Source organism: Solea solea, chromosome 6 (genome assembly GCF_958295425.1).
Source record: "Solea solea chromosome 6, fSolSol10.1, whole genome shotgun sequence".
Taxonomy (NCBI): Eukaryota; Metazoa; Chordata; class Actinopteri; order Pleuronectiformes; family Soleidae; genus Solea; species Solea solea.
In genome coordinates, this window is record NC_081139.1 from 23,874,053 (window position 1) to 23,893,343 (window position 19,291).

Here is a 19,291-nt window from a genome sequence, read left to right on the forward strand (position 1 = left end):
AGGCGGGGCTATGATTCCTTAGCAACGCGCTTGGCTCAGAGGGAGTGGTGGCGGTTGATTCAACATGGCGGCAGGGGTAACAAGAAGTGGAAGTTCGGGTATATTTTGGATGAATGGCGGTATGTTTACTCTTACTACATTACATTAGCTCTCAGCGTCAATGGTATATTTGTAAATATCTCACGAGCAGTGTCAGGGTGTCATAAATGCTATTTCTGTGCTGTGCTGTTGTTTCCGAGGAAGTGAAAGCTAGTTAGCTACGCATAAATAAGTTAAAGTTGTGTTATTAACATGACCTATTGTTGTAGTTGAGTCCAGTGCTTTACCCTGACAGATAGTTTTTCCCATAAAAGCTTGAGCAGTTTTTATTAACTGTAGCTCGACTTCTCAAAACTCAAATACCCTGTGAAATGCACTCAAATCAATGTTCTCTATTCTCAAAATAGATTCCTTACACCAAAACAATGTACACAGCTATTATATGCTCATGTCTTATAAAGTTTCCGATAAACACTGATGTGGTTATTTCAAAACACTACCAACAAGTAATTTCACCAAATGCAATTGCATTGAGAAACACTACAAATCAAATCAATCCTCAATGCCTTTTGTGTTCTTCCCATTTAATTTGTGCAATTTAAAAGCGCAATAAATACAATTATGCAGCTTGTGTTTAGACATTTGCATAAATATTAATGATAATTAAGTGAGACCAGTGAAATCGTGCTCAGATTGTAGTAGTGTCATGCCGTTGATACGTCAAGTGAGTGTCAATTTTTAAGAAATTTGTGCTTGGTTAAATTTTTTGTTTGTATAAAATGGGGAAAATAACTGACACATCAAACAAGAAGCTCTACATTAAACAAGGGGAATTTATCAATTGTGTGACATAGTAGCCAAAATATGCACGACACACAACAAACTATCTCTTGGCCTACAACATTTGATACAGAACTCTCAGAATCCTATTTCTTTTTTTTCTCCCTTCAGGGTGGGGTCTGGGATATGAACAATCCAGTAAATTGGGTATGCAGTTGAATCCTCCTGTTGGGGTGTTATGCTGAGCTCAGCCTGCCTAGAACTGCATGCCCATTACTGGAATGTGCAAGGCACACTACTGGGAGAACACAAGTGAATCGATCTTTGGATGAAATTAAATAATTGTGTGGCATTACATAGCAATCAATCGTATGTCAATTTATTTAGATATATTACATTTATTTATAATAATAATAAGAAGAAGCATGATCAGTGTTGGAGTTTGAGTAGAGTACAGGAAATAAGAATTTGAGTTGAAATTGAGTCAGAGTTTTGGAATTGAGTACTACATCACTGCCTGTTTTTTTTTTTGCTGAAAACTGCAGAGTAAAATTATTTGTTATTGCTATTACTTGGCAATCCTGTTCGATTTCATAAATGTTGCTGATCTTAAACCTAACACTAAAGCCTTCTGTAGTAGAAAGCTGGGTGGCTTTTTGTTTTCTTAGTGTGCACAAATAATTAATTTGGGAATCACTGTGACAATGTTTGATCAAAAGTATTTTAAATTAACTAAACATCAGTATAAATGTCTTGACTTTTTACATTTTCATCAGTATCAGATGAGGAGCAGCCCTTGGTGTTTGTGCCTGGTGAGTCTTGGTGACATTGAATAATTTCTTAACATAGTGTGCACAGATTTTATACAGATTATCATTATTATCATGTCAATAAATATTATTCTTCTGTTTTCACTCAAACTGTGTCAGGAGTGGATGGAGAGGTGATTACTCAGACCTCAGTCAACCTGGCATCAGGCAGCACCAGTACATTCAGTAAAGGAGGCACCGAGATGCGAGGTACAGCCAGGCGTAGCTCCGGCTGCAAGAATGAGGCAACACTGAAGAAAGGAGGCAAAAAACAGGGCCACTTACAAAGTGATCACTCAGGGGTTTATACAAGGGAAAAAGTTTCAGTCAACAACCAAAGTGCTGCTGAGCGCACTCCTTCCCTGGCGTCTGATATGTTTCTACCCCCATCACAGGTAAACTACAAAGTTCTCTGTCCCCCACAATTGTAAGATAAAATGCATCCGTTTCTATTCTCTTATACTGTATTTACTGAACATACTTTGCACAGGTTATTTCTGAGACCAGTGCAATCAGGAGCCAAATCTGTTTGAAGGACCTCTGCTCCGAAGATAAGCGCCGAATTGCAAACCTCATTGAAGAGTTAGCCAGGTAGCTAGCAGTATCAGATACTCAACCGGCTAAAATACTTTTTTATTTAAGAAAATCAACATTCAATTGATTGGTTGTTGTAGCCCTTATGTTAATATGCATGTTTGGAACAATTTCAAATGACATCTAATTGATATGATTTATTTTCTTTTTCTTTCATCATTTTCATCCTAATGGTTGCCATGCTGTACACTGTCGACCACTTATGGCGTATTTCCACCGGCTCTACTCGCCTCGCCTCGGCATGGCACGATTAGGTTGCATCTCCACTCCCAAAAAAGTAGCTACTGAACGTGGGCGGAGTCATCACTGCACGGCTGAGTGAAACTGCGGTGACTTCGTTTTATACACGACACACACACGAGTGACTAGTGACTTTACAACAGACTTCTGTAGTTGTTGGAGATTAACCCACGTGTTTAGGATTGTTAAATTGTTTTAAGTGATCTACAGTTCGGCACTGTTCAGCTTGATTTGTGTGTGGGACGTCTCATCCTGTGACGGCACTCTGTCTCACTCAGTCTGACCAGTCATCGCATAGTACCTACTCGGCACGCTTTTGGACTCTCGCCTGAGCTGGTACTATAAATAGTACCTGGTACCAGGTTCTATGCTAGTGGAAACGCTACTTAAACCGTGCCGTGGCGAGGCGAGTAGAGCCGGTGGAAATGCGCCATTACTGTATCCATAAAGGCTGTTCTTTACTTGTTTCCTGGCCTCCAGAGTGAGTGAGGAGAAGGAGGTGTCAGTGCAGCGCCTGAAAGATGAACAGGGAAACTTTGAACGCAAGATCCAGCAGCTGGAGCAGCAGAACGTGGTCATAGCACAGGAGAGGGAGAGTATCCTTTCAAAAATAACTGAACAAACTAACAGAAACACACCACTGAATTACAGTTTCTACAGTGATTGCTGAGGTGATTTCCTGTATTTGTCACATCATCTTTTCAAGAAGAAATACTGCATTCAAAGTGCTATGGCATATAGTAGTGGTTCAACATTCAGAATGAAAGAACACAGTTGTGTCAGTCTGCAGGGGTTAAAATGGATATTTTGAGGAATTTGGGGAACTGATTACTACTTGGTACACTGCAGTGCCTGTACTACAATGGCTAATGTAAACTGTGGTCCACTGTTATTAGGAAATCAGTGGTCCCTTGATAACTATTCGGAGTGCAATGGCGAAGTGTGGAAAATGATACTAAGATGATTTTCACAATGCATGTAATAATGAGATGAGGGAGTAAGATCATTAGATGCATGTAGTATTTCTTAAGGCAGTTTCCTAACCTACAGTTGAAAGTGACCAATATTCTTTGTTAATCCAATCCCCATTAGCTGCCACTAATGTCACAACTACTCTTCTTGGGGGCCACACACATGCACAACATAGAGTAAAGCAACAACCTACGCTGTATAAAACATAAAAAGCATCAGCATGTATGCTTCTAAAATTTCATACAAACCAAACCAAAAGAACAAAAAAAAAAACATACATACAATCTTTGTAACACATTTACATGTAAATGTGAATCATGTCCGATCAATCAGATGAAGACGTGGAAGATTCATGGTGTACCGGGGGTATTAGTCACATTTTATGTTCGTCTACATGTAGTCATCAGATTATAATGTCCTCCCAGAGTTTTCACTGCAGTAGATTATGTTCCGTAACATGTAAACAGGACTGGAATACTGGTATTGAATGTAAACATCATAATCCAAACATCATTTTATTGGTGTCCATGTAAGCATAGTGAGTCTTTGACTGAAATCCATGTTTTACTCCCGTGCTTCAATTACTGTATGAACAATTCCTCAGGACGGTCTACAGGGGGCAGTGTTGTCTTTGATAAGGCCATAGGCGGAGAAGCTTCAATCTGATAGAAAAGGCAGGGTTGTGGAGGTGATGTATTTGAATGTTTTTGCTGCTGCAGCTGTCTCTTGCTAGTGCTTTTAACTTATCTACTGTTGTGTACAGAATCAATTTCATGGTCGAAGACATGGTCCAAACCATCTTAATCATCAGCCAAAATGACATTTGGTATCTCCTGAGCAGACTACAGCAGTTTACATGGTATCATGTGTTTTTCGTGTCCCTCTGTGAAGGATTGTTGGATGTTAACTGCAGAATATTTCTCAGCTCGTCCTTGCAAAATGAGATAAGGTGGATCACCAACTGTGTCTTAATTGTCTAGCATGAGATCAGTGCTGGAGTTATAGTGATAATAATGTTCTGCTCATTTCACCCTTAAACCCACCTACTGTCTTCTTTACAATTCTGCTCAGGTCAGAATACATCATGGCCAGCAGTCAATTTAGGTTAAAATAACAGCGAAATATGAAGAGTAATTGACCTGGCTGCTAAATTGCACGATTGGCAACGGCAGCGGGGAAAATTAGGAAGCCACAACTCAATTAAGGGCACTTTGGCTCGGAGACTTGGCATTTACACCAAACTTCCAAACTCCATTAAAAAGGTATTTGAAAGGGAAAAAAGTGTTGGGATCCAAACACCTCAGGGGGGAGGGGGATAGTGTAGTCTTTAAAGTGCATGCAAGAGTCATGAAAGCTCTTCTCAGGCAGAAGGGTTGCGCACTTCTCTGAAAGGTTAAGGAGACACCAAAGGCAAACACACCGAATGAGTCTTGTCAAAACTAATTCCATTACGCCTGTGCTTATCTTATCTAACCAAGCTGCAGAGTTGTCAGGAATATAAAGAATAAGACTATATACCTTAGCCTCAAGCCTTCTAGGATGAGAGGGGGGGAAAATCACCCTTGATATTTGGGTCGTTGAGCTGACATTTGGAACTGACTGGTGTACAGGAGTGAAAATCGAGTCGTATAAAGGAAGGGTAGCTTTTGCACTTAAAGGTATGTTGGCATGGGCAGAAGTCAAGGTAGCGTTTGTGACACAATGTCTGTTCCACTTGCTATGTTCACAACGAGTCACAACAGATGCTTCAGCTAATGCAGTTTATTGAGTTGAAATAATTGGAAGAAATCCCAGAGTGACTGATAGATAGAGGACTAAAAAAAAAACCCATCTAGACTTTTTCTACCACAAATAATATCTCAATATTTTTAGGCTATATCCCAATATACTAGGTATGTCAGGACATACAGCTGCACACGTGTTGTTGTCTCTCTGGGCTGTCTTTTGAGATGTTTGCGTATCTTTAAGGAGGCAATAGACTATAAATACACTTTACAATTAAATATCTACTGTTTATGATAAGCGTTACATTCTTAAAATACAGTTATTGCCTTTCATTTCAGATAATACCTGGTTTCTAGCGTTGTCTTTTCAATGTTAAATGAAGGGTATTGATATGGATAATGAAATTGCCTATAAATATGGTCAAATTTTGCTGTAACACAAATAATTAGGCTTAAAGTGACAGATATTAAGTGACTTTTTTTAAATATCATTTTGTCAGTTCATGTATTTTTTAATGTATATAGTATTTCATTTAAAATATTTGGTACATTTCACAAATGTATTTAGGATAATAAACCATGAAATGCCTAAACTAGGAAAAGATGATTCAGCATTGCCTAAAATGAAAAAGACATTTAAACGTAAGCGTTGTGAGGGAACAACAGCAGAGCACTGCTACATCCCTCTGCTAAATTCGCTTAGTAACTTCTGCAGACACCGACTGTAGAACATCTCTGCATCGTTGGCTGAACGCTTACCGGAAATAGTCGGGCTGGCTTATTGAAAACCAGGAAGAGACCGCGCATATTAACCTAACCCCCGTTTTTTGGGACTGTAGGAGGAACTCGGAATACGTGGAGATATGTCATTGAAAAATGTTGTTTGTGGATTGCCAGAGTAAAATCCATTTTCAGTCCAATTTTTGGGAGGATGACATATACGGTACGGAAATTTGATTCCATCAAGTGTACTTTTTGTCTTAAGCATACATCAGAATATTGGTTCTGGAGATTTCATTGCTTTTTTATTTTATTTTGGAAGATAAATCCCCTGATACTGCTCAAGTTTAAATCTGTGCCTGTGAAGTTTCTTACCTTATTCTTGGAATGATTAATGTGGTGAGAGATGTGTTCTGCGTTAGGTGTGCTCGATTTATTAGAAGCGTAAAAAACAAATTGAACGGAATTTTAGTTTCTTTCCATTAAAATCATACATTTGATCGACAAATCTGTGTCTATGGAGACATTTTTGAAAATATAAAAACATATTGAGCTGCTGTCAGTCGTATCTAAAGTTAAACATTTAAGATAATTGTCTTACTTTGACCATGTGCCTCAGGGTTGTTTCACAATATAAATCTGAACTGCTTAATTAAATTTAATCAAATCAAACGGAGGCTATCATGGACTTAATTTGAAATAAATAATGCAAAATGGATTGAATCTGGAAAAACAAAGAAATTGAATCGAGTTGGTGTTGGCACACCTTTTACTGAGTTTTGTGGTGGTTTTTGGAATATGTCAACTCACAGCTGACGTATTTCATACACAAAACCATTTGTGCAGATTTAGTGTCAAATCAAGTTGCATTTTAGTTATGGTCATCACAACGAAGATGGCTGAAAATGACTTTGAATATATTAACTTTTGGAATTCTTAAGCCATGTTCAATATAATTGTTTGCTGACACATTGAGTTATGTATTAGTTTATTTTATGACTTGAAATTGTGCGTCTCCTCCAGATTCATCGGGATTGAAGCAGTTATGTAAACTGTCTTCCTCTATTAATTCCTTGTCATTGCTTCCTTACACACACATTCATTCACATCAGTCTCCTTCCCCTGTTCCCCTCACACTCCTGCTTAGGCTCAATCTGTTTGGCACGGTGTGCTAAGACAGCCTTTAAAATATCCCCCCCTCCTGTGCAAATTTGTTCCACCTTGAAGTGGATTTCATTATTTCATTTGAGCCTCAGCCTGACAGGGAAGTGAATCATTTTGACAGGCCCCATCTGAAGCCTCTTCAACCCAAGCCCTTGATTCTGAGTATTTTTGGAGCAGAGGGGAGGAGTAACTCATTGTTGGCACTTTGCAGCTCCGATGTAAAGTAGGGTCTTGCAGAGTGCTTGGCCCCATTGGCTGACATCCAAGGCTATGGAGCGAGCATGTTTAGTGTAATGACGAGCAGGGAGGTGGAATCTTATCAGTGTTCCTCCACTTGGTTCAGATTACCTAGTGTTTGCCGTTCACGGACCTGTCAACACATTAACACACATTAATGTTATTTACGGTATGAGGCCGCTTTGATGCTGTTGTCCTCTTTTGACTGTAGACTTATTTTGTGCATTTCAGTTTGTTCCCTGTTCTTTTTTGTTTATATCAGCATACTGTGCGGCAATGTACATTTTTGTCTTGTGGAAAAAGTATTTTATCTGTATGAGGAATCGCGTGGAAGTGGTGTTTTTATGCGAATCAGGCGCAGTATGAGCTGGTATGCAATTTGCGGCTCCACACAACTCTCTATCTTGATTGAGATGAGGTGTAGCTGTATAAACATATTCAGTAGCTCCTCTTCAAGACCCTTATTCGTGCTGCATAAATAGACCTCCCTGTGCTGGTTTACATGATGTGATGTCCTTAAGCTTTCCATATAGAACTACTTCCACGGACATTATCAGTGCAGCGGCAGGGGAGCCTTAGTTAGATGGAGGGTTCAATCAGAGTGTTTTCTCACATTCAGCCAGTGTTTATGAAAGCTGCTGCATTGCATCCGTCGGCTGTCTAGTCCTCAATTCAAAGCCGTCCCTTCTCTCTTCTTCTTCCCCCCGTTTCATTTCCACAGCTTGATTGAAGTCTCCTAACAACCAAAGTGTTTTCTTATGGAGTGTTCTGCCAACTCTTCCTTCAATAAGACTCTACTTTGAACTTTGATTTTCTCTTTAAAATAGGTTTTTCTTTCCAAACGGATGCTGGGAAACTCATCAGCTTGGGGAGTGGGGCCACCACCATCATAAAAAGATATGGCCTGGAGGAACACACTTTATGGTCAGCTTGGGTGGGAGTGTGCATGTACTACTTGCTTTATTGTAGTGTTTTTGTGTGGGCTGCTGCTCAGTGCAGGTGGGGGGAAGTTGTGCTCACGCGTCTTGTTTTGTTAGTGTGTGTTCTACAAAGTTAGTTAGACTGAGGAGGATTATTGAATGTGTGTGTGTGTGTGTGTGTGTGTGTGTGTGTGTGTGTGTGTGTGTGTGTGTGTGTGTGTGTGTGTGTGTGTGTGTGTGTGTGTGTGTGTGTGTGTGTGTGTAGTCTCTCCACTCTCATGCTCATTATCTTTGTATGTGCTGGTGTGGTGCTGCCACTGTCATTAGTGGGCTCCTGAGGCGCAGCAGTAGTTCCGCTCCAGATTAGTTTTCTTGTGTCTGCCAGCTCTGGCTGGCAGATAGCCTGGCACGGCACTGTCCAGCTCAGCTCAGCACAGCTTGGCCCGACCCAGATGGTGAATGCTCTGTGCCACAACAACAACTTTGATTTTGCTGGCCTCTTCTTCTTCTATTTTCAACTTTGTTGTCCTCTCTACTTTTCTGGTCCAATTTGTAATTGGTTGCAGAAATACGGCTTTAATTCACATTATAAAGTTAAGCCCACCATTTGTCTTTTGTACTATTTAAATTGCACAAGATTAATTTACTCATTTAGTCTCATTCCCTGTTAAGTCACACTGTGATTTCCCTTTTAGAAAAAATTTAAGTCTGACAGTTCTCATTTTTTTTATATTGTATAATTATTTCCTGTTTTGTAAAAATATGTAAGCTGTCATTTGTTAAAGCCACACTGTCTTTCAAAGTCTACCTTTTCTGGGCTAAATCAAATGGTTGTGTTTTGAAATTTCAATTATTTCCTGTTTAATATTTTATGGCTTTGTTAGTTACTTAACTCTTGGTCATTCAGGCCTGCAGCAGCAGTACAGAGAGTGCCAGGAGCTGCTTGGACTTTACCAAAAATACCTTTCTCAGCAACAGTCGAAACTCAACGAGTCAATTGCCCAGCTCAGCCAGGTGCCAGCCCACAACAAGGTACTGTATGAGTGAGTGACACAATACGTCATAGGTTGTAGCAAGTGCACATGCAAAATGTTGGTTCTTTGATCAGGCAGTCGGGTGCAAAAACCTGCCAGCACATTGTTCCCTGGCTAAGCGTTGTAGAAATGCATAGCTTACATAACTATGCAAGTCTGCTTTAGTCGTGATTAGATCCGTCTTCAGTCAGGGTAATGAAAACTCAGGGTGAAGGTGACACTCTGAAAGTGAAGATGCCTTTCTGGCTCCAGCCTCTGTGAGAATAGATGCCTTTGCCAACCCCATCGTGCCGCGGTGGCTCTGAGTAATGTGTGTTTCCCTGCTCTCTGACCCCCAGCAAATTAGTCACAGTCTCTTCGCCAGTCAACTATGAGATGGGCTTTCCTCCCTATGTTTATCTCATAATGCGGCTGACCGTGGCTTACCTGCCATATGCGCTCAGTTGAAAATGGCCCTCTTAAGCCTGCGGTCAGTGTCTGGTTCACAGTTTTGTGGGGTTGAATTGCGTTTATGCTGTTGTGAAGTCTGACTTTACCCTTTAACATGTCTCTATAAGCTGTGTAGTGAAAGCAGCACTTTAGCAGAGCAGCAGCAGCTTGAGCTCTGTGATAATGTCTGACAGTCTCGCTGGGCCAAATTGTGTGGGTTGCAGATGTGTGCAAAACCAGATACGGGATGCAATTTTTGCTGGTATAGTTTTTCTGCAGGTCCTCTCTGCTCTCCATAGACCACTGCCTTAGACAAAGTTCTCGTGTCTTTAAGGAAAGCACTACTACTACCTTTTACAAGCATTGAACTTAGTCAACTTCATTTGCAACAGCTAGGGCTGAAAAGACTAATCGACTAAATTAATCGGCAAATATTTTGATAATCGACTAATCAGTTTGAGTGTTTATTTTTGATCAAAACAAGTTCTCTGATTTTTCAGCTACTTAAATGTGAATTCTGAATTTTGTTTCTTTGCTTTATACAACAAAGAAATCATTAATCATTAGAAAAACAAGACATTTTGAGGTTTAGGGAACGCAGATTTGTCAGAATTTTCTGACACTTACTGGACCAAACATCGAAACGATTATCGAGAAAATAATCAACAGATTAATAAACGAATTGTTAGTTGTAGCCCTAGCAACAGCAATTGAGACGGTTTGCTGCTTCAACCACACAAAGAGAGAGTGAGAGCAGCAATGGCCGTGAGACTTGTATGCTGAATGAGTGGTGCTCACAGTGAATCGCTCAAATACCCCCCCCCCCGTTATGATGTTAAACACAAAGTTGTTGAAAGTTTAGTGTAAATACAGACAAAGTGAGACCAGTTCAGTACTGTGAGTCATTCAGAATGAATGACTGCATTATGGTCCCAAGGCTGGATCATTACTGCATCCATCAGATGCAGTACTGTTGTGAATGTCACTTGTGTGCATTTGGCAGCACTGGAAGTCCAATGTGCAATCACTGAAGATTTAAAATGGAGGAAAATTGACTTGAAGACTTGCTTCGATTCATAGTAAACCACATTAAGTGCAAGTGATGTGTAAACAGCTCTTGCAAGCACATGGGAAAAGCTTTTTACTGCACATGGCAGTAAAAAGAGGAAATTAGGTGACTTCTCACTCAGTACTGGTAACATTTTTGGTCAAAATACTTCATACATTTTTCAGAGGCTTCCTAAATAGGCCAAAATGCATTTGTTGTCCTCTTTGTTCCCGGTCCAGGTGCTCAGTCATGATGAGGCTCACAGCAGTACATCTACCACCAGAGCTAATGGCTCACTCTTTGATGGCTCCTACCTCTGCGTTGCTGCTAACCGAGCCCAACGGCCTCAAGTGCACAGAAATAAAACAGCACAGACGTGGCACAACCCTGCCTCTCTTTCCTGTGCTTGTGAGATCAGTCCAAGTGATGGGCCCATCAAACAGCACAGGCTTCACAAAAAGGAGTACAGGGAATCACACTTGGAGTCATGCTACAGTTGTGAACCCTGCCAAAGCAGTTGCTACGGAACACAGCAACAGAGAAGTTGCAGTAGCTCTCGTCAAGTGAATGGCCAACTCGACACCCCCAAACCACATGATTCTGAAAGGTGCAGTAGCTCCGTGAAGTCATTTTCATTCCACAATAAAAACTTTACAGCACTTTGACTCAAACTCTGCACTTTCATAAACAAAATGACATACATCTTTTCCACACAGCCTTCAGAGTGGGATTGCTATGGGCTCAGTGGCCAAAGAAGCTTTGACCAGTCCTCTGCTCGGTCAAGAGGACTGGGAGGAGAAGCGGCATCAGCTGCTGTTGCAAAAGATGCAGCTGGAGATGGAGCGAGAGAGGCTGCAGGCCCGACTGGAGGAGCAGGAGGAGAGGCTCAACAGACAGAATCAGCAGCTCTGCCAGTCACGTCTGGAATACAGCAGGTAGAATAGGAATGCCGAAGGGAAAAGAAGTGTAGTTGGTAACACTGGTAGCTAACATAGGATTATTATAAGTTCTAGTAATGGGTCATAAGATATGATAGTTACTTCTCACTCCCTTTCTCCTGTTTCCTTGTGTTTTTTTCAGTGTTTGTTCTTATAGACTGATAGAACCTGGCCTTTTCAATTTTTTCCTTTTACTTTCTTTCACATTTGTCTTAGGTTTCAAACAGCTACTCAAGCTGAGCTCAGCAGCTCAAAAACTAGGACTGGAGATGCACAGCTGGAGAAACCCCCCTGCCAAGATTTACCCTCCAGGTAAACCAAGACGACAGGAAGATAGACTCTCAAACTGTTGGACACACACACACACGCACACACTCACACACATCATGTGTGCACATACTTCAGTCACACATGAAAACCAACTTAATATGTCATGTCTGTGGTCTACAGTGTGCCTGGAGAAGCAGAGGAACAACCTGTATCTGCTCCTTTAAACAAAAGTCTGCAGACATGTGGTGGGTTTTTATCTTGTGTTCTCATTTTATCAGAAATATGTAGTTAATAGTCTAAACACACACAGAGAGCAGCGTCTCAGCTCAGAACATCCCGTCTGTTGAGGATTTCAATTTCTTTAATGTTTATTCTAGTAATTTCATATCCATGTAAAACTTTGTTAATGTGTATCAAGAGGGTAATTGTGCAAACCCTCTTGCCTGCATTGCGCTCAGATTTGCTGCCTTTGCTTCTAATAAAAACATGTGTCTTATAATTTCAGAGGAGCCGTCAGAGCCGCTTAGAAGGGACATGGCCACTTCTCCACCAAGCCAGAGTAAGCCCAAATCAGCATCTGTGACAAAGACCCCACAGGCCAGGTAACTTGTAATGTTTGTGTAAATGTGACTTTATTGTCTTTCAGCTATATCCATGCAATCTTTATTTAGTGTTGATCAACCCCCAACTTGTGTCCAAATAGCGGTACCCCACCCACGGCTGTCCCCGTGGTCAAGGAGAGCGGGGTAGTGTTTTCTGGACATGAGTTGGGGCTTGATCAACTCTGGCTGGGGTCACCTGGGCTAGGGTGTATGATGTTGAAAGCCTCGAAACACCTGCATTGCATCTCCAATACAGACCCTTGTTTAGCTTTTCCTCTGGTTGAGACATTTTTGAGAGGGGTAGCGAGAACCTTTTAGATTTTAGTAATGTGAGGCTTTTATGAGGGCAATCCATTGTTGAGCCACTATTTCAATTTAACATATTTCTACAACCTCAGATGTCACGTCACAGTCATTCTATACAACACATTTCTTACATACTTTAAATGAGTTGGGATGTTGCTGTTTTATCTGGGTTTTCAGTTGCTGCTGTGTTGGAGGCGAAATGATGGTATTTTTTAGTCTAGCTAACTTTCTGATCTGTGAGGAGCTAAATGAAGCTTTTTACTGGCCTAGCTATAGCGCTGTGGCCAGCCTGTCAGGAGACATGCTGCGTTCCATTAGTCGGCCTAGCAGGGACCGTGCAGCAGGTGTAATTGAACAGACTTTTGGATGCACACACACGGCCCTCCCTTCTCCCTCTGCCACAGTAATGAGACAGGAAAAAAAGCAAAAGCGAGCGAGAGAGATGTTAAATGTGTGTTCGAGGGTGAGAGAATTGGATAAAGTGAGAAATGGGAAGTGGGGGAAGTTTGAACAGGTAGAGATGGATAGGAAATGGAAATGGTGAGAAAGACATAAGAAGGGAGAGCAGTTGTGAAGACAGGAATGTATCACTGAGGAGAAGCACTTTTATTTCTTTTTTCTTACTCCATTAACACAGGATGGTAATTAAACATGCCTGCACATTCCTGTCTCAGTGTGAGAACCTGTTGTAGCTGTGAAATTGTGAAAACAACAACAAAAAAAACAAAAAAACAGATGCCAAGAAGCAATTTCTTACCAAACAAAAAAAAAATCCTGAAGTTGATGCATAATGTCAAATTTCTTTTTCTTTTTCTAAGTAGTTGTTGATAAGAGATTTGGGAACTGTTGTTGAGACAGCCTCCCCCTGTTCTTGAGGAATAAATCTTCAAAACAGCTTAAAGTTTACAACTTATGATGAGTAACTCTTAAACAGAGCAGATGCCTATAAATTCCAGCTGGGGGCCTTGGGTATCAGTTCTTATTGCCATCCACACCTCCAAAACACATTAAAACATTTTTGTGGCATCTTTTCCACTGTATCTCAGGTAGTTGTAACCCACTGATTAGGTTTACACCAATCAGCCACAACATTAAAACCGGCAACTGGTTTTACTCAGAAACATGCATTTCTAACTTGCACAGGATATTAAGCTATGAAAGTAACTTAAAAGATAAATAAATCACATGATTGGTGGTTCAGAATGGGCTCTTTAAAAACAGGCCACAGATATTCACTAATAACAGCCAGATACTGGTCGGGGTGGGCAAGATTTATTGTCCAAGATAATACCTTGGTTGTTGTTTTGAAGATGTGCAAATTGACATAAATCACACATTTGCTGAATGGTCTAGTCTTGATAACCACTCAAAGCTGCTTTACACTACAGTTTTGCCATTCACTCACACTTTCATACAGCGCAGCTCTGTGCAACGCATTTTTATCACTCATCTTTCATACCCATTCACACGCTGCTGTCACAGCTGTCAGGAGCAACGCGGGGTTAAGTGTCTTGCCCACAGACACATTGGCACGTAGACTAGCAGAGCCTGGAATGGAACCCACAAGCTTCAAGTTGAAAGACAACTCGCTCTACCACTGAGGTACCGTCGCCCCTGAAGCCCTCCTTGCAGCGGCAGTGAGAAAACATGACAAGACTTTCTACGCTGTCGTTCAATTAGAAGTCTTTGAATTTTTCTTGAATTCTAATGTTTTTGAAGGATATCGTGATTGACAAAATCCCCAAAAATATTGAGAGATGAATTTTTTGGCCATAATCTCCCTCCCCTAGCTACTAGTTTTAATGTTGGTGCTGATCAGAGTCTTTTTCTTATGCTGTGTTTCCATCATGGTACTGTTGTGGATGGAGCCGGTCTAGCTCCACCTGGACCATACCATGCAAATGTTGCCTGGCTGTTCTGTATAGAAAGGTACAAAGACAGAATTGTTCTCTTCTTTTTAATTTGTTTAGAAAAATGAGCTTCATGTTTTTACTTTCCGTCTCATCAAAAACAACATGCTATTTCCAATTAAAATAAACAGTGAAATCTGGAATCAACAGTGCACAAAAACTAACCTGGTGAACTAGATGAAATGAGTCACTGTCGGCCTGGGCATGTTAGCGGAACCCTTAATTTCACTTGGCAGCACCGTGAACCCCCACCTCCCCCACCCCCATGTGTCTTGTTTAATCTCACCCAATTCAATCTTGATATTGAAATTGCAAACCGAAGCTGGGGTTAACATTTAGTGAACCTCCTTAATCCTTTCATGAATCCTGTGCTCGTTAGTAATGAGACAGTTCCAGTGCACCCTCCGCCCATCACATCTCCAACCCTCCTGCCACTGCCCGCCTGCTATTGATTGGTTGGGAAATTGACATGCGACATAGACGCAATGGCCATTATAGGTTTTTTATCTTACTGTTTGGGCAGCAAATGAAAGAGGGGCGCTGGGCCGAGACGGCTATCTTTAATGAAAGAGAGGAGCCAAATATGCTGTGAAAGTTATGAGTGGGAAGAAGGTGGTGGTTTATGTGGCCTTGCCGAGCGAGAAAATGAGAGGCACTGTTCTGGTGCACAGGGAGAAACCACTTAAAAAGTTTTGAAAGGCTGGATGTTTAACAATTGTTTGAGTAGTTGCGATATGTCGTTTTTTTTTTTTTAACATATATTATTTGACATCTGTCAAATTAAACTTTTTTTTTTACAGTTAGTGTTTCTTAGCAGTCTATTTATGGGGACAGAAGATTTAAGAACACTACTTGTTCCACAGATATTTTTTTCTATGGCAGTGTAATCATAAATGTTACTTGAAATTGCTTCTAGGACTGCAACGATTATTCCATTAATTGATTACTAAATTAATCATCAACTATTTTGATGATCAATTAATCAGTTGTGGTGTTTTTTTTTTAAATAATTAAAACAAGCTTTTTGATTTTTCAGCTTATTAAATGTGAGTATTTTTAGTTGTTTTGCCCCATATAACAAATAAATGATTAAAACAGAATAATTTTGGTTTGTAGAAAAAACAACATATTTGAGAACGTCATCCTTTCAAGGTTAGGGAGACACTGATCAACATTCTCTGACATTTCATGGCCCAAACAAAGAATTTGTTAAATCAAAAAAAGAATTGAGAAATGTATCGATTATGAAAATAATCGTTAGTTGTAGCCCTAATAGCTTCACCTAAATAAACATGTTTTCAACCACACTGTCCGAGCACCGATCAGCATAAACTCAATATTGAAAACACGAGACAGGAGACTTTATCAAATCAACTTTGTAAAAAAAATAAATTGTAAAATTCAGCCAATTAATTCAATAATAATTGGCCGATTATGATTATTAAAAGGTGGTAAAAATTGGACTGATTAATCAGTCTACCTCTATTTGAATGTACTGTAGCAACATCAGAATCTGCTGCAGTTGTTTATGGTTTTTCTTTATGCTTGTGGCCGTAAAAAGAGATTAATATCGAGCAGCAATTCACAACCTCTCCTCACAAAAACTGGAGCCAAGAAATTAAGTTTAAACTCCTCTGAAAAAAATCCATTGGCATTCTCTCTAGCCTTTGTGCAAGCCTCTGTGCCATGTCCCCCTCCACCATTCCTGCCCAAACTGTACCCCTACCCTCCGCCACTCCCCTTGTTATAGATTGTGACCGCCTGGTAAGTGATGCATTATTCATTACCAACATGTCGTTTGTTGATGGATGGCTGTTTGAGAGCCCTGTCCGTTAAATAAATCAACAAATAAAAATGCAAATTCTCACATTTGGAAAGAAGGAACCCAGCCAAAGTCCCTCCTCCACATTCTCTTTCTGCCCGTCTCTGTATCCTCAAAGCTGCACTCGCTCACTGTCTCTCTTACAGGCAGACGCATACACGCGCTCTCACCCCCTGCTCATGCTCTCTCTCCCTTTCTCTCTCTCTTTCTCTCTGTGTCTTTCTCCTTTGCATTTGACAGGCAGGAGACCAAATGAGGAAGACAGATTTACTTACTGGAGCTTCAGCCTCTCTCCTTCCCCCCCCCCCCCCCCTATCACTTATCATTTCTCAGCTAACTTTCCCCTCATTCACTTTCTCTCCCTCACACAGGAACATATGCATACATTATGCCATGTTGCTAAAGCAGAATATAGCATGTTAATGCCTTTCTTTGTGCTGCCTGCCCGCACATCAATGTGTAAACATGACACATCAAGGTCTAACGCAAATGTGCCTGATTGGAAGTTGCACTCGTGTGTCTCCTTGCCGACCGCCCGCACGCACGCACGCACGCATATCAACAAGTACATGCCAAAGATCTCCCTTCACCTGAGAGAGCCGGCGCGGAGCCGCGCCATGCAAATCAATGCAGCTTTAAACGAGCAGAGAATTATGTTAGCAACATCAGTGGAGCGTGCTTTAAAGAATTCATGTTTTGTATCTGGAATGGCCGTTGTCGACTGTGTATACACTGAATAATTTATCAAGCCAGCCAGACTGAGGGATTGAATCTCTATTAGCTTAATCTCCCCCGTTTTGGTTTATTTATTTCACTGCACATTCCCTCATTTCTATTCCAGGGGAGAAAGCACCAGGCTTGCTCCCCATGTTTTTTTCCCCTCTTGCACCTGCAAGAAAGTGCTTTTCTGCCGGGATGCCCCAGTGGTTTTGACTTGTTAAGGCTGCTCGTTAGGGTTCAGTAGGTAGCAACAAAGATTTTTGTTAACGTTTCAAAGAGATATTTTTGTGTGTGTTAACAAGTAAAAAGTGAATGACAACTGTTTTAGAAGAAGCATATCTGTTGGTAGCCACTTGCCTTCCCCTTCTCTGCTTAATCCTTATGGCCAGTAGTGTAACTGGTGCACAAATGCTTATCTAATGTGACTTACAAGTGACAGCACAGTGGTCAGGTAGGGCTGTTGATATACCGCGGTCGAAATAGGACCACAGATCGCACATTAAGTCCCGTTGTATTGAGACAGGAACAATGGCCTCTGCACCAGTGCCTGAAGAGCTGCGACTAAATATTTACTTCCTGGCGTTACATTGATGTTGGAAATCGGCACAGGTAGTGGCGTTATCCCCAAGTTCTCTGCATTCCAGTTGAGAAGTCAGTAAAAAAAATATGGACACAAGTGTGTCTTGGGCTAGCCATTGTTAGCATTACCAACTGATAACAGCGTTCAACATTGTATTTTGTGCAAACAAACAGCGTAGCAACATGCTAATTTGCTACATGCATAGCAAATTAAAAAGTACTATGTACTACAATCTCATGTGAAACAAGGACTATTCATGCTAAAATGGCAGTGTTTGTTTGGTGGTAGCCGTCTTGAAATCCCACTTTAGGGTTGGTCAGGTTGCTCCTGAGTTTCAGAGTTGGAAATTGTCTTATACAAATTGGCAGACAGACTGGTGGAGCTGGAGATTAAACCTATAACCTTCCTGTTGAAAGACGACCCACTCTCCCACTGAGCCAAAGTAGCCCTTTACACAATAAAACAGCATAAGAAACCTTATTTACACTGTTGTTGTCTACATGACTCTACTCTGGTTTTTATTATACAAATGTTGTCTGCTCCAATTCAACACTGGAAATAGGTTGAGGTAAAAAGTAGAGATGGACATAAGTGTTTGAGTATTTGATTGATGATAAAAAAGTTGATCAGTTACTGTTTATCAATGATTGCATTTATAAAAGCCAGTCTTTCTACTCCAATGATTCCTTAATCTGTGGTGCGTCTATTATCACAAGGTGGCAGCGAGCACTTGGTGGACATCATGTGTGACAACATTCATGAGATACGTTAAACGCATCTTGAAGCTGTTCCTCTAAGCTCAACATGCTGTAGATCTCACAGGAGCAGTGGTGTGCACAGACATTTGGAAGGGCAAGGGCGAAAATGAAAAGGGCACCGACTGCCCTTTAATCATTGAAAATCGGTTACAAAGTCTGTTGTGTCCGTGGTGTCCCATGTTTTTAAAATCAAGTCAGATGTGAAACTCCTCTAGTGTGGGGCAGGCATAACACAAGCTCCCATGTACTGGATTCTGAAATATTTTGACAAATCATGCCATTGAATATTCAAACTATTATTTTCACGAATTCTCATCCTTTACTAAACTAAAAAGTTTTTATTTGAACTTTTCCAGGTTGGACTTTTCTCTTGTTGAGTTACTGGATATCATTAGTCCCGTTCCTGCTGCTGAGTCAAGTAAGTCGTCCAATCGTCGCACCAAATGGACACAGCGTAGGCCGGCCCTCGTTACCCCCAAACCAGTGTCCAGAACCCTGCTTACCTCTGCAACGCCTCGTCCTCAGAGTACCCAGCAGGACCTGGAGGAAAGCCGAATATTGGAGGATATTTTCTTTATTTGCTGACAATAAAATTAAAAGCTGGAAGCACAAATCCAGTCACTTTTTTTTCCATTTTTTTTTTTATCTGTTGGATTTTTTGAAAATTGTTTTTGA

General features: G+C 40.8%; 1 protein-coding gene across 1 annotated transcript; it reads left to right on the forward strand.

The window, feature by feature from the left end:
* The first annotated feature begins 36 nt into the window (after window positions 1–36).
* On the forward strand, window positions 37–19,291 carry kiaa1328 (KIAA1328 ortholog). The gene is made up of 12 exons (XM_058632697.1): window positions 37–119; window positions 1,596–1,631; window positions 1,749–2,023; window positions 2,119–2,219; window positions 2,943–3,058; window positions 9,107–9,231; window positions 10,950–11,317; window positions 11,427–11,645; window positions 11,865–11,960; window positions 12,099–12,163; window positions 12,424–12,520; window positions 18,973–19,291. Exons 1-12 carry the CDS (start codon window positions 65–67, stop codon window positions 19,199–19,201), a joined length of 1,782 nt encoding a protein of 593 aa, XP_058488680.1. The 5' UTR covers window positions 37–64; the 3' UTR covers window positions 19,202–19,291.

Excerpts from the sequence above, each read along its gene's own strand:
- kiaa1328 (XM_058632697.1), top strand. The coding sequence starts at position 65 with ATGGCGGCAGGGGTAACAAGAAGTGGAAGTTCGGGTATATTTTGGATG. Across the intron at positions 11,646-11,864 it reads TCACGTCTGGAATACAGCAG|GTTTCAAACAGCTACTCAAG; the intron begins GTAGAATAGGAA and ends CATTTGTCTTAG. Across the intron at positions 11,961-12,098 it reads TGCCAAGATTTACCCTCCAG|TGTGCCTGGAGAAGCAGAGG; the intron begins GTAAACCAAGAC and ends TGTGGTCTACAG.